This window comes from Phaseolus vulgaris, chromosome 8 (genome assembly GCF_051622355.1).
Source record: "Phaseolus vulgaris cultivar YP4 chromosome 8, ASM5162235v1, whole genome shotgun sequence".
NCBI lineage: Eukaryota > Viridiplantae > Streptophyta > Magnoliopsida > Fabales > Fabaceae > Phaseolus > Phaseolus vulgaris.
The window spans coordinates 22330674-22347566 of NC_143505.1; the positions used below are offsets into that span (position 1 = coordinate 22330674).

The window sequence follows — 16893 nt, forward strand, 5'->3', positions numbered from 1 at the left end:
TTTAGATTTTTATTTAAGAATGACATTAAACAATTTAGTATATGTATTTATTTAGAAATTTTAATCATTTAGGAATTTTATTTATTTCTGATTTTTATTCAAATAGGAAAATAAATAATTTAAGAATGTTAATTATTTTAAATTTTTATTTAAGTAGAAGATTAAATAATTTATGGTTTGTATCTATATAAGATTTTGAAAAAATTAGGAATTCTATTTATTTTTAATTTTTATTTAAGTAGAACATTAATAATTTAGGATTTATATTTATTTAGAAGTTTGAATAATTTAAAATTTTAATTATTTTAGATTTTTATTTAAGTAAGACAATAATTTAGAATTTGTATTTATTTAAAATTTTGAATAAATTAAAAATTATATTATTTCAAATTTTTATTTAAATTAGACATTAAATAATTTAGGATTTTTAAAAATTTAAAATTTTTATTTGTTTTAAAAATTTATTTAAGGAGAAAATAAAATAGTTGAGGATTTGTGTTTATTTAGGATTTTGAATAATTTAGAAATTTTATTTATTTCCTATTTTCATTTATGCATGACATTAAATAACCTTGGATTTATATTTATTAAAATTTTGTATAATTTATGAATTTTATTTATTTCAGATATTTTATTTAAGTAGGACATTAAATAATTTAGAATTTTTATTTTTTTATAATATTGAATAATTTAGGGATTTTATTTATTCCAGATTTTTATTTAAGTAGCACATTAAATAATTTAGGATTTATATTTATTTAAAAAATTTAACAATTTAGAAATTTTATTTACTCCAAATTATTATTTAAGTCGGACATTGAATCATTTAGAATTTGTATTTATTTAGAATTTTTAATAATTTAGAAGTTTTATTTATTTTTAATTTTTATTTAAGTAGAAAATTAAATAATTTAGGATTTTGTTTTTATTTAAGATTTTGAATAATGTAGGAATTTACTTATTTCATATTTTTATTCAAATAGTACCTTAAATAATTTAGAATTTTGGGTTTAATGATCATTTTGGTCCTATGTGTTTTAGAAAAATATAATTTTGTTCCCAGTTATTTAAAAAAGTTGAGTATGATACCAAAGATTTTTAATAGTCGAGTATAATATCCCTTTTATTAGATTTTATTAGATTGTTGTTACTACAATAGATTCAAATTGTCACTCTATATTGAATTATATGTGTTTGGATCAAATTTAATCATATTAAAATACTCACTACACAAAAATCATCAAATATAAATCAATTTTTAGAGATCAAAATAATTAGTTGCAGTAGTAATTAAATTAGAGACCATTTTAGAAATTAAACAAAATTGGTTTTTATATTAGTTTATATTATTGTTAAATAGTTTCTAAATTGATATCTAATTACCTACCAAGGTTTTAACTACCAATTATTTAGTTTCTAAATTTGGTAGCAAAAACTTTGGTTGTTAATTATATACCAATTTAGAAACCATTTAACAATAATAGAAACTAATTTAGAAACCAAAAATTTATTTAGTCCACTGGTTTCTAATTTAGTCACTATAGCAACTAATTACTTTTGTCTCTAAAATTGGTTTTTATTTCATGATTTTCTTGTAGTGACTTTAGGACCAAATAGATTTTGTTTTTAAAAAGTATGGACAAAATTACATGTTTCAAACAAAAATAGTCATTAAACCTTGTATTTATTTAAGATTTTGAATAATTTAAATTTTTTTTATTTCAAATTTTTATTTAAGTATGATATTAAATAATTTTTTATTTATATTTATTTAGAATTTCGAATAATCTAGAAATTTTATTTATTTCATATTTTTATTTTAAGAAGGACATTAAATAATTTATAGTTTGTTTTTATTTAAGATTTTGAATAATTTAAATTTTTTATTTATTTCATATTTTTACTTAAGTACAACATTAAATAATTTGAGATTTGTATTTATTTAGAAGTTTTAATATTTTAGAATTTTTATTTATTTAATATATTTATTTAAGTAATATATTAAATAATTTAGGATTTGTATTTATTTAAGATTTTGAAAAAATTATAAATTTCAATTATTTTTTATTTTTTATTTTCCTAAGCTATAAAATAATTTAAGATTTCTATTTATTTTGAATTTGAATATTTTAAAGTAATTTGTTATTTTTTAAATTCAAATATTAGAATGTTGAAAAAGAATAAACAGTAAACCTTTCCTATATAACATTGTATTTAGTTAAAATTTTAAATAATTTAAAAATTTATTTATTTTATATTTTTACTTAAGAATAACATTAAATAATTTAAGATATATATTTATTTAAAATTTTAAATAATTTACGAATTTTATTTACTTCAATTTTTATTTATTTAAGTTGGATAATAAATAATTTGGGATTTTTATTAATTTAAGGTTTTTAATAAGTTAAGAATTTTATTTATCTCATATTTTTATTTAAGTAGGAAATTAAATAATTTAGGATTTGTATTTATTTAGAATTTTGAATAATTTAAAATTTTTATTTATTTCAAATTTTTACTAAGGATTTGTTTTTATTTAGAAGTTTTAAGAATTTAGAAATTTATTTATTTCAAATTTTTATTTAATTCATACATTAAATAATTTAGGGATTTTATTTATTTAAGAATTTAAATAATTTAGAAATTTTGTTTAATTTAGATTTTTATTTAAGTAAAACTTTAAATAATTTAGGATTTGTGTTGAGAAAAATAATAATTTAGGATTTGTATTTATTTAAAAATTTTAAAAACGTAGAAATTTTATTTATTTTAGATTTTTATTTAGATAGGCCAAACAATAATTTAAGATTTGTGTTTATTTAGGATTTTAAATAATTTAAATTATTTATTTATTTTAAATTTTCAATTAAGTAGGATTTAAATATTTAAGATTTGTATTTATTAAGATTTTTAATAATTTAGAAACTTATTTATTTTAAATACTTTATTCAAGTATAACATTAGATAATTTGAAATTTGTATTTTATTAGAATTTTTTAATAATTTAGAAATTTTATTTTATTTCATATTTTTATTTAAGTATGACAATAAATAGTTTAAGATTTGTATTTTTTTTAAATATTTAATAATTTAGGAATTTTATTTATTTTAAATTTTCATTTGAAGTGGAAAATTAAATAATCTATGAATTTTACTTATTTCAATATTTTATTCAAATAATACATTAAATAATTTAAAATTTGTGTTTAGGTTTAATGATATTTTGGTTTCAATATATTTTTAAAATGTGTAATTTTGTTCTCATTTCTTTAAAAAGTTAAGTATGATCTCAATTTTTTTTTTAAAAAGTTGAGTACAGTTTCCCTTGTATGACATTGTCCTTATTATACAAGATTCACCTTAACGATTATTATGGTGCATATTAAATTATATGTGTTATGACGAAATTGAATATTTTAAAATACTTTGAGATTTAAAAAATAAATTTAAATTTGATTTATTTATAGAAATGAAATTTTATTTATAAATTTAAATTATAAAAAATAATATATATATATACATACATATATATATATATATTATATATATATAAAAATAAAATAAAATAACTTATGAAAATGAAATAAAATAATTTAGAACTATAATTCAAGTAATTATAAAATAAAAGAAATAAAAGAAAATAAAACTAACACTTAATATATTAATAAATAATAAAATACTTATAAGTTTTACAAAAGTTTAGTATATAAAATAGAATTTCTTTTCACATCTTTCTAAGTCGAAAAGTTAATATCGGTATCCGAAACTAAAAACCCATATTAAAAATATATATTGTGAATAATTAATAATAATAATAATAAATAATAATAATAATGATTATGATAATAATAATAGTAATAAAATGGATAAAATATTTTTAAGAAGAAGAAAATATTATAAAGATTTATATTTCTAAAATGTAAATTAAATTTTTAAAAAATATATACTTAAACATTTATCTCCTCTACAAACACGGGAAACAAATATACATGCATGTTTTAAAAAATGATTGGAGCTTTATTATCATGACTAATAAGACATTGATAGGATTAGTTTTGTGTAGAACTTAAATATTTTAAGATTGAAAATTTTCATACACTTTTATTCATATTGACAATCTTTAAATACAGGAGAATCATATTTGATAAATGATAATAATTCCATCCATTAATCTGAAAATAAATTAAAAATAAATTACCTATAAATTTCATAAACACCCATAATTTTTATAGTTAAAAAACTCGTAACAATAAGAATCCTAATATTTTCCCATGTATAAAGAGATAATTATTGAGAGAAAGTATATTAATGGCCTGCATTTTATCTCTAATTTATGATTTGGTTACAATCAATCTAGTAATTAAGGAATAATTATGGTTATTTAAAAAATTAGATTGCAGCCTATTTATGATGACTAATTAGGTATTGATAGACTTAGTTTTGTATAGGAATTTAAATATTTTAAGGCTGAAAATATTCACACACTTTTATTCATATTCACCATCTTTAAATTAGGAAATCTTGTATTCACGTTGACAATCTTTAAATGCAGGAAAAACATAGTTGAAAAATGATACTAATTCCACCAATTAATTTGAAAATAAATAAGAAATAAAACTACCTATAAATTTCATAAAAACCCATAATTCTTATAGTTAAAACTCACAACAATAGGAATCATAATAATTTTCCGTGTATGAAGAGATGATTATGAAGAGAAATTGTATTAATGACTTGTACCAAAGATGATAATAATCCTATCCATTAATCTGAAAATAAATAAAAATAAAATTACTTATAAATTCATAAACGTCCATATTTTATTTATTGAGAAAAGAATTATTTTATTTTGTTCTTTTAGAATAAATAAATAAATATTGGAAATAACAAACTCTTCTCCATGAGAACACGCCTTAAGGTTGTTGGTAACAAATGCCTACCTCATTGTATTTTACATGTCAATCTTGAATAAAAAAGTTATTCTGCACAAATTGTGTGAGGTTTGAATCCTCTTGGCTAGGTCTTATCTTGAGTAGTGTGAGACTTTCAAGTAATGACCCTTCACTTATCTTGGTGACTACCACACCCCAAGTGGCGTGAATCACCCATAAGCTTCTCTTCTTCCACTTTTTTCAATTCATTTCCATTTCATATATGTCTTTGTCTTGAATTCTTGCTCTTGGTTTTGCTTTTGTTATATGCTCATGGTTCATCATTTGGTTCGGCCATGACCACCATTGATGCTTACCTTATTGCCATTTCCATTCCACATTGCATCCCATCTATCACTTTATATTGATTTTTCATCTTTGCCTTTGTGAAGTGAACATTCACACTTAACCACTTGGTTAAGTTCGTGTCCAGTGAGAATCTTTCTTAGGTTTCACCATAAAATTCTAAAATCTCAACTCTAAGTAAAGTGTCACCATAAAAATGGAACCATCTAAATATCAACTCACATCACGATGACTCCCTAAGAATCAGGATCACATCCCATTAAATCTAGGTAATGTCCGAAGAAATTAGGATAACCATCCTAGAAATCAGCTAACACTGATACATGATAGATTTGATCCATCATTCAGATGACCCATGACTCAATGCTATAAATAAACATTTTATATACTCTCTACACATAATACTTACTTGATCTTGATCGTTAGAGTACTTATTACAAGTCAACCCTGGCTGAGTACTAAAGAATTAAGAAGAAGGATCTTTAAAGTCCGAAGGAGTGACCGGTTTAAGATACTATCTAAGCCCTATCAATTTATTGAAGTACGTTTAGTATCTTATACATATTCAAAGGAAAGGGATTTTCTTTTTCTCCATCCTACTGTTCTCTCTATGTACATATATATTGAATCACATTAAAATAATACTTTGTAGTATAAATCCTTATCATATGTTCTAATAAAACATATTTAGAAGCAAAGAAATTGCAGGAAGCTTGAAGTATGGGTAAGTGGGAAACTTGAAAGGGATTGTGGTGGTCACACTGACCAAGACCTTCGCCTCCCATCTTTTCACCTTCCATTTTCCTTTCTTTGTTCTTATTTTAATGAAAGCATATGTTTTGGACATTTATGTATCTAAAAAACAAAAAAAATACATACAAGTATTAAAATAATACTTTGTAGTATAAATCCTTATCATATGTTCTCATAAAACATATATAGAAGCAAATAAATTGTAGGAAGCTTGAAGTATGGCTCAAGTCTGCTGCTTCAAAGGGATAGTGGTGGTCACTCTGACCATGACATTCGTCTCCCATCTTATGACCTTCCATTTTCCTTTATTTCTTCTTATTTTAATGAAAATATATGTTTTAAACATTTATGTAAAAAACAAAAAATACATAGAAATATTTAAATATTTTTTTTTCATAACAGTAAGATGTAGGATTGATTTTCTTCTTTTAGAATAAGAACACAAAATTAATTATAATTTTATTTATATTTTACTTACATTGATTAATTTTATTGCTAATTAAATGGTTTTTATTGTTTTAAACTAAAATAATCTTCGTAAATACAAAAATACATTTATGGTAAGGTTTTATAAAATATTTTTAGTCTACGGTTTTGAATTATTATTTTAAAAAATCAAATAAATATAATTATATTTTTGAACGAAAATATTTTTGATTGTCTTAGGTTTTATTGATTAATAATATATGTAATCTATAAACTAACATGTAAAATGTTGTAAACATATATGTAGCAAGTTATTTACTTTTTTTTTTCTAGTAGCTGTTTTTATTGATCATATGCTTTAAAATTATAAATTTATCTCAATAAAAAATAAGGAAATAATTGTTAAAGGTGAAAGTATTATTAAATTGGTTAAACAAACTTAGCAGTAAAATGTATTGTAGTTCTACAAAGATAGATAGTGGGTAGTGACATCATTATTGCGTCACTGTTTGCTCATTTTTGTTTTATTTACGTGTAAGGTCTAATTGTTGTAACATCACTGTGATTGAGAACTTATTTTAATATGATAGTTATTTCAAAATTATAAGAAATAAAAAGGAGATAGTATAAAATGTAAACTGTAAAATAAATATAAAATATAAACGGAAATGAGAAAGGAATAAATTATACAACTAATATAACTATAAGAATTTTGTTCAGTCAAAGTTCCCAATAGTATAATTTTTTAATTGGTTCTTTATCTGTAATTAGCAGAAAGGAAAACACTATATGATCTGATCTCAATATTTTATATTATGCTATTTTTGTGATAAATTAAAATTTCATATTTATATTAATTTAATTTATTTATTTAACTAAGATATGCCTAATGTTATTTTTATAGTTAATATTTGTAATTTACTATTTGAATGAATATAATTTATAATTTCAGATTTATACAAAAGAGCACATCAAAAGGGAAAGAAAGTAATTATAATGTGAAGTAGTAAAAGATAAAGAAGGAGTGTGTAATTATACTTAGTTGATGAAGAATCTATTTTTACTTTTTTACTTTATAATTAAATAAAAAAAATACAAAATTAAAAATATTATAATTTTAAAATAATTAAAGATAAAATAAAATTATAATGTGTGTAATAAAATGGAATATCTCATTATAAATAATTAATAAAAGTAATAATCTTTTATCATATTTACTCATTATACTATGTATTCTGTTTTATTATTTTTTTAACAACTTTTTGATCACCCTCTTTATGTTCTTTTTTTATTTCTTTATAATTTACAAGTTCTTTTCGCTCCCAAGTTCCAATTCTTTTTCCTTCTATTGGTAACCTCAATTTTTTAATCTTAAATTTAAATATTTTTAAACAATATTTAAATTTAAGCAAAGTTATATAAAATAAATAATGTATGTTTTGGCCTCTTCACTTCACTTTTAATTTCTTCTTCTCTAGTAACAATCTCACTTCTGGGGAATATGTAGTCTTCAGATCACATCTCAATATGGAAAAGAGGACGTGTAACCTATATGGATTATCTCAAATTTAAGTCAATTTTATTTATTAAAATTTAATTATTAAATTAAATGCACGGCTACTTGTACTAATCACTAATGAATTATTACCTTTTATTCGTTTCAGAATAAGTTCATTTGATTAAATTTTTATATTTAAATTTTATTTTTTTAATTTTAATCATTAATTAATATTTGTTTATTGTATTTACATGTCATTTTTTAAGAAGAGGATATGATTGTCATTTATACTTATAAATATAGATTTATCAATATAGATTTATTAAGTAAACTGTTTTATTCATAATTATTATTAATCACAATAAAAATCTCATTAAGATATATATACAATCTTCCAAATTCTTTAACATTTCCGATCTTTATAACGGATAGTTACAATAAGCTTTGGGAAAGAAGTAACAAATTGGTAGGTTTTAAAAATTAAAAAAAGCATGTAGTTTTAAATGGTTTCAAAAAATTGGTACTCTTAAAAATATAAAAATTAAGCATTTCTAAAAAAATTACTTGACCAGAAAAGGATATAAAAGTTAACTATAGATTAAAAATATTAAATATTACAAGTTATCAGTTATCTAATATATACTATCAACAACTATATAATGTAAAACTTGGATATAGTATGTTTAACTAACATTATGTTAGAAAATAAAAAAATTTAATTTATAAATATATATAATATAATATAATAATAATAGAAAATATACATTAACATGTCATCTGTGCTGCTCAAATATAGTTGAATCAAATGATAATTAGTTTTAGTAACTTCGTCTTGATTCGGATGCAAAAGAACAAAATAGATTATATGAATTACAATGACATAAAAATTTCTTGAGATTTTAAAAAACTATAAAAAGAATTAATGTAATATATTTATAACACATTAATAATATATCTGTATTTTTTAATTTTATTATAAAAATTTATATGTTTCTGCATATATAGTTAAAAAATATGCATAAAAATTAAAAAATATTACACATAAATTTATGATAAAATAAAATATTACAATATAAATTTATAATTTATTTTAATAAATATAAATACACATATAATAATGATAAAAACAAAAAATGTGAATACACATACGTAATTCATTTTAATAATGTAAATACACATATGGTAATGATAAAAACAAAAAATGTGAATACGTTAGGGATGACAAAGCGGGATGGCCCGTCCCCGCACTTGGCCCGCAAAATGTGGACCTGGTTGACCTGCCTCGCGTAATGAATGCGAGCTGGATTCTTTGTCCCGCCCTGCATAAGAACCAACCCGCCGGTCTGTGGGTCTGCCTACATTCGTTTTTTTTTTCAGAACAACCTGTGTGGAATGTGGAGGTCGTGCGTGCATGCAGCGGAAAGGCGACTGCGCGTCGTGGTGAAGTGAAGGCAAGGAAGGAAGGAGAGGAACAATATGTGTGTGCGTCGGAATGGAAAACCTAAAGTGACCACAAGAGAGAACAACACTCACTCTGCCACTGTGCCAAGTTGCCAACACACAAACTTATATTTTTTACTCTTTTGCAGGTTAGCGGGCCAACCCGCCTCGCCCCCCTGCCGCTGGCCAACGCAAGTTGCGGGTTATGCGAGCATACTAAAATGGGTCAGCGAGTTGAAAAACTGAGCCCGTCCCGCGTTTTTTTAGTAACTGGTTGCGGTCTCACCTGCATGGCCCCGCTCCGCATTGTCATTCCTAGAATACGCACACATTCGCACTTGTGTTTCCACGGATAGAAAATAATAATAATAATAATAATGGTTAAATATATTTTTTGTCCTTATATTACAACACAAAATTGATTTTGAATAAGTCTTTTTTTTTTACGTGAAATTGGTTCATGTTTCATTTCATAAATACATTTAAAGTAATTATAGGTAACATCAATTTCCAATAAAACAATGAATTTAGATGTTTGCAATTGCAATTTCATTATATAAACATGTTTTTTATACTTGAAATAAATTATTTCTAGTATCTATTAGAGTTTTGATTAAGTTCTTTATCTTATTATTTTAATCCAAATAAAATGTAGATATATCAAAATTAAAATAAATAGATAAGTGACAATTTTACAATATCTATACTTATATATAAAATGGATTTTTTTCAATGTAACTGTTTTTGGTTGTACACAAATTTATTCCTATTTTATCCTTATATCAATATTTCATTTTATTATTTTATTTTGGTTATTTTTTCACTTTAGAATACTTAAATTTTTTTTAAAAAAGTTAATATTAAATTTTGAAAGGAATTGTTTGAGAGACTTTAATTGATACGTGGTTTGATGGGCAGTTACTCCAATTCCCTAAGACAGGCAAAAAGACACAACACAAAAGAAAACTTTGAGAGAAGTGTGTGAAGAAGAGACAAAAAAAAGAACAAAAAGAAAAAAAACATAAAAAAGAATGTAAAGCACAAAACCCTAAATCAATCAATATAGATTGTATAAATTATGATTGTTTAATTGTTAATGCTTCTCATTTTTTATTTCTTTTACTATATTTTTCATTTTTGTACAACAAGTGGAGACGGAAGATGAAAAAGATAAAGAAACAGGATATCCCAAATCGTTACATGAATACAGAACATTCAAATTTTTGCACAGGTACAGAGTTATCTTGATGTCATTGTTAATGAGAACGTCGGAGAGGATGCATGTGTTCCAAGTACGACATTGTTGCGAAGAATAGGAGATGGATTAGAAAATGGATACTTTCTTAGGATTTGTTATTGGAGTTTCTCATATTATTATTCTTTTTTTTTCTTTTCATTATTATATTTCTCTTTTTTAATTTTATATTAGTAATTATTTTCATTATTATATTATTATTTTTTTAGTTTTATATTAATAACAAATTAAAATTAGTGATTTATAATTGAGAATTATATTTATTGTGTTATAAATTTGAATTTGTTTAATATATTTTGTAGTGTAACTTAATTATTAAAATTATATGTTAAAACTTACAGTTGAGAAAATGTTTCTATCTTACTTTTTCTTAGTGATAAGTTGCATAGAAATGATTTCAATAAATTTTTTTACCAATACTTTATTTTATTTCAATAAGTTTTGTTTCTTAAATTTCTATATGAAAATATAAAACATACATGTATTTTAAAAAGTATTAATTTTCTACTTCGTAATAGTTCTAAAAAGATTATATTAATGTTTGAAAGATAAATGTACCAAAATAAAAATACACATATATATATATATATATATATTTCAAACATTAATATAATTTTTTTATTGATTGATTTAGAAATATATATATATATATATATATATAATTTATACCATCATATTACGGATTTTTAATAACTATATATTATTAATATTTATAGAACTATATTTATAAATATTAAAAATTTGGAAAGACTAATTTAAATATTGTAAGTAGTTGATATTATACAGGAAACAATTTTCTTTAACTTTATATATTTATAATTAATTATTTCTATTAAATGAAAGAGATATTATGTTCATATTTTGACATAGATAAATATATTTTATTATTGTTACTTTTATATTTTTTTAATTTTGATTTTGAAAGAATTATTTTTGTTATGTATTTATAAATAGTTTTTAATCACCATTTTAGTGGATACAATTAATTAATTATTTTATTTTTATTTTTACTTTTTAATGTAATTTATTTTATTATAAAATTAATAAATTTAAAATTTAACTAAATTAATATTGATGATTAAATTACATAGTTTTTCTTAAAAAATTAGATAATTTGAATCAATATAATATTTAGAATGTGCAATAATTTATGATCAGTTTGTATTTAAACTAATATTTAAATTTAAATAAAATATTATTATTTATATATTTACATTAAAAGTATAAATTTTTAATTTATTTTTTAATAAACATAAATATATTATATTTATATATAAAAAATATCTTTATAACTCAAAATATCTTTATAACTCGTTTTAAGAATGATATTATAGTTTTGTTTTAAACCAAAATACTTTTTTTCTGATTTTTTTTCTTCCACTTTCATTATATTATGTTTTTTTGATGTTTTTCTTATTTGAAAACAATAAATAAAATTTATAATTTTTAAAGTTAAAAAGAATATAAATAATATGTTCTATAATTTGATTATTGTTGTAATTTAATAAAGATATTTGTTAATAATAATTATATATTTTTAAATAATACGAGCAGAAAATATTTTGAATATTAATCTTTATTTTTATTTGATCATACTTTTAAAAGATATCAATGCTTCATCAATATAACCAGTGAACATCTATATGCTAAATAAAATAAGATGAAGTCGAAACAAACAATAAATAACACTGCGTAATAAATACTTAAGTAACTCAATCTAGTAAAAAATAGCAAAAGCATAGTTTCTCATAACACATGTGTCATAAAAAAACGTTACCAAAAACTACATCTGATGAATAACATTCATCATATCTATATCTGAAAGTCACAGCCTATAGAGCTGCCTTAGTAGCACTGGAAATCTTGGACCTCCTCTTGGCCAAACTCTCACTGCGGCGTTCCCTCTGCTCCTTCAACCTCGAGGCAAGGAGTTTCTGGTACTCTGCTGCCTCTGATTTTGCCTTCGCAATTCTCTTTTTCTTATCAGCAATCCTTGCCCGCTTTCTTTGGAGAGTAAGAGGAGTCACTAATCTTTGTATCTTAGGAGCTTTGCTCACTTTTTTCCCTGCAATCAAACGTTCATGTTCAAACCCATTCACAAAGTACGTTTCCTATCCAGTGTCCCAAAGGGACCATAGCCTAAATATGCCTCAAAACAACTCTTCCTTTCAAATTATATCAAGTTATACAAGGGTCTGCTATCTGCCATAGCATATTCTAGAGGGTAAAACTTCTTTCAGGAAGTGCGAGAGATATTTCATATAACTTCCAAATTTTTTTTTATCCATAACATTTAATACCATTAATAAAAAAATAGACGAGAAATTGACCTTAAAATATCTAACGCAGAGCAAGTCAAACAACACCCATTGAGTAGTCAATAAGAATAAGATCGTATTCTATTGTAACATATATGAACTAGGCAGCAGATTAATTTTATGGAAATCATTTTTCTGTAAAATTTAAGAAATGATGACTACTATTCCAAATCAACATTGCATGAAGTATATCTGCTCTTAATACAAATGTACACCAACATAAAATAAATCAGCTACGGGAACTGTATCACCATAAAAAAATGCAACAGACAACACAAACTTGCAAATGGTGATTTAGTTGTCAATAGATTTAAGGTCGGGAAGAGATTAACATCATCTTGTTTACTCATAAAATAATCATTTTCTCTATTTGAGAACATAAGCAATCACAAAATTAAGCACAGCATATATGTCACAGGGATTTTACCTGCTTTTGTGGTAAATGTCCGACGGTAGGTGTTGACATACTTCCTAACATCATCCTCTTTGGAGAGGTTGAACAGTTTTCGGATTTTGGAGGCTCTCTTTGGACCTCTCATCCTTGGCTTCTCAGTGTCAGTCAATCCTGGTAAGTCATTTTCACCCTTCTTCACAATTACCAAGTTAATAACAGAGAGGTCAGGGCTGACAATGCACCCACGAACAGACTTTCTCCTTCGCTCTCCATTACGCCTTCCATATCCGCGGAAGCAAGGAGTTCCTATTCAAGAAATGGAATTGATTTTAAAAAAGTAAAGTTCTTAAAGGCAGAGAACAAAAATGGAATTGATTTTAAATATAAAATGGGCAGAGTACAAGGATACATAGAGTACATAAAAGACTTACCCCTATGAAGCAGCAGGCGAACACGACCAGGGGTCAGCACTCCCTGCTTCATTGGGAATCCTTGTTTGTCACAGCCTCCAGTAATTTTGAATACATAGCCTTTAAACTCCTGTTGGCAACAAAAGACGTGATGAAATAATTATGAAAAATTCAGCAAAACTTTGGATCACACACTGAAGGTTTGAGGCTAAAGGACATACATACCTCACCAAGTGCATCTCCATTGACCTCCTGTGAGATCCTCTTGTCCCAAAATGCTCGTCTGTAATTAGAAGATGGGAATATTTTAGTATGAAGACATGTCTTCTTGCCCAAAAGAAGATATGGCATGAATCTCATATAAAGCTTTTAGCACTTTAAAAAATTAAAATTAAATTCCTTTATTTTTTTAACCTACTATTGTAAATCAAGTATGATGAGGATTATTACGAAGATATTATTGAAACTTGAAAGAAATAAACTGCCCATAATTTTCAAAGACCAAAATGATTAAAATTTCAATAGGTTGATTTGTAATTCCTTTTTCATTTAACAAGCAGTGAAATTATGATGCGTAGCGCAAGTGAAATGCAAGTTACTCTCTGGTAATATCCCTCACGTTACATATATTTATATTTTAAATTGTCACCTTCATGCTTCTTATAAGAGGCACACTTCCAGTCAAAAGTTAGGATTTGTGTTCATAAAATAAAGCCTTCATCTGGACAAATGATACAAATATATTCTCTTAAAACACGCGATACTTGACTTCAAAATAACCCAATTTAAATGTTGTTATTACAAACTACAAATTACTTTATATTAAAATTGACTCACGTAAAACTATTAAAACTATTGTCTAAGCTATACTTATTTTGCCATCTTAAACATCATTGTTTAGCTAGCCCTAGCAAAATGACACGATTAATATACAATTAAGATTCTAGGTATAGTTTAGTACAACCAAAAATAAATGGGGGCAAGCAAATTCAAGTTGACATCTTCCTTTCAGAGGAGAACAAAAATAGGAAAAGATTAAATAAACGGAGATAAATAAGGTGAAGAGAATACAGTTTCAGATCGTCGTCGATCTCGAGCTTCTTCTGGCATCCAGTGGTGGGATTCGCAATGTTGAACTGAAGAATAAAAAGGCGCAAAACGAAATTCAGCAACAACAACGCGTAAGAGACGTGAAGAAATAATAGGCACAAATTAGAAGGTCTTGAGTGACGAAGGAAAAACTAAAACGACGAATCAGAGAGAAAAAAAACGACAGTGAAAAGGGTTTGGGAAGAAGAGAACCTTCATTTTGAAATTTTGTTCTGCAACCGCCGCGTCGAACTCCCAGTGAGAGTGGTCCGAAACTGGGAGCGAGCACACGGTAGAGAAGAAGTTGTGTCTAATGTTCAACTATTATATACCAACCCAGGTGTGTGCCTTGGGCCTCAGCTGGGCACTTCTACGAAATTGGCCTGGGCCTAATCGAGCCATGAGCCCAATATCAGTCAATAATCTGGATTCATCCGTATACTACGAAATTCGAGATGTTATGTGATTTAAAAACTAAGATAAATTATGAATTTGCGCTTCAACGGTTAGAGATTTCTATTTGTAGTCCCTAAACAAATATTTTATCTGTTTTAATATCTAAAAAAAAAAAATCGGTGATGTTTTTAGTCTTTATCATTAATTGAACACGTGAGAATTATGTTGACTCTGACGTGATTTTTTATTAAATTTTAGTCTTTTATTTTTTTTAAAATAACTTTTGATCCATCTTCTGACAAGTTGTAGACCTTCAACATTCTTGAAAAATGAACTTAAAATTAAAAAAACTTAAGAAATACAACTTATACAAATTTTGAGCTCTCTTGACTAATTTCAAACTTATACTTGATATTTAATTTTTTAAAACTAGTGCTCTCACCCAACCCATCTTAAATTAAAAAATATTGAAAAGAAAGCATATTTTAGATTTTTGAATAAGGGTGGTTTTATTATGAGAGTATGTGGTATGGGTGTCATGTATATGGTTTTATGATTGGTCTGTGTTTATTATATTCGTTTTAATATATTTAACTGAAAAAATATTTGAAAAAATTAGTGGAACTAAAATAGGTTAAAAATATTGTTTACGAGACTAAAACTAGTAAAAAAAATTCAGAAACAAAGATTGATTACCAAAATGCCAAGCGACTAAAAGTAAATTTGATAACTAAAGTCAAAATTTACCCAAAAAATTATACATAATCTCCCTCTCAATATTTTAACCTATTAAAAAATAATAAGTATCAAATTATACGCAATTATATATAATTATTATACGTAATTATTTTACATAATTATACGCAATTAATTTTGATAATGATAAAATCTCATGATTGTTTCACTACATAATTAACTTGTAATTTAAAGAGAAAAAATCTTCATATACTTCTATATATTTCATATACACTACATACCAGAGAATAAAAAATTACCATTTATATCTTCTTATATACCATTTTCTTATATAACTCACGTCTTAAATTACGTCATTCAAAAATTAAAAACATTAATAAAAGGTTTAAAAACTAAAATCATTCAAATATTTTTTTTAAGAATTAAAAACAAAAAGTCTTTAAAAGTTGATGGCTAAACATATATTAAAAAATCACTACTATTTTATGTATTTGAAAATTATGTAATCCGAAGTTACCAAGATGCTAAGATATTATCCGACATATCGGTCGCATGCATTATCGATATTAAAATCAATGTCTTAACAATGTAATTAAAAAAATGTTAAATAGTAAAAAAAAGTGAACATTTTAAGATTAAAAGACAATGAATCTATATATATATATATATATATATATATTTAATTAGATCAAGAATTGACTTGAGCATTAGAGTATAATCACATGTATTTCTGTTGCAAGTTCAAAGATCGAGAACTCGATTAATGAAAGACTGAAGATTCGAGAACGAGAATGCTATGTGTAAGGGAATAATGACCCTGTAGGAACATTTTTTGTTCTTATCATGGGACTAAAGAATACCTTACAAGGAGATCACATGGTAACTACATGAAACATGACGGGAAATTATAGACGCACTCTAGAAGTTGAGAACCACTAGGAAGATCCCCATGGAAATGATGTTGGAACCAAGAAAGAA

General features: G+C 24.0%; 1 protein-coding gene across 1 annotated transcript; it reads right to left on the reverse strand.

The window, feature by feature from the left end:
• Positions 1 to 12308: 12308 nt before the first annotated feature.
• LOC137823792 (small ribosomal subunit protein eS6) lies at positions 12309 to 15163 on the reverse strand. Its single transcript, XM_068629065.2, has 6 exons — positions 15037 to 15163; positions 14806 to 14870; positions 13960 to 14017; positions 13756 to 13864; positions 13358 to 13630; positions 12309 to 12677 (listed from the first exon to the last, which is right to left on the reverse strand). Exons 1-6 carry the CDS (start codon positions 15040 to 15042, stop codon positions 12445 to 12447), a joined length of 744 nt encoding a protein of 247 aa, XP_068485166.2. The 5' UTR covers positions 15043 to 15163; the 3' UTR covers positions 12309 to 12444.
• Positions 15164 to 16893: the final 1730 nt, after the last annotated feature.

Bases quoted from the DNA above. Each gene is read 5' to 3' on its own strand.
- LOC137823792 (XM_068629065.2), bottom strand. The intron at 14,018-14,805 runs GTATTCTCTTCA...TTCTAATTACAG, and splicing joins ATCGACGACGATCTGAAACT to ACGAGCATTTTGGGACAAGA. The intron at 13,631-13,755 runs GTAAGTCTTTTA...TTTCTTGAATAG, and splicing joins TCGCCTGCTGCTTCATAGGG to GAACTCCTTGCTTCCGCGGA.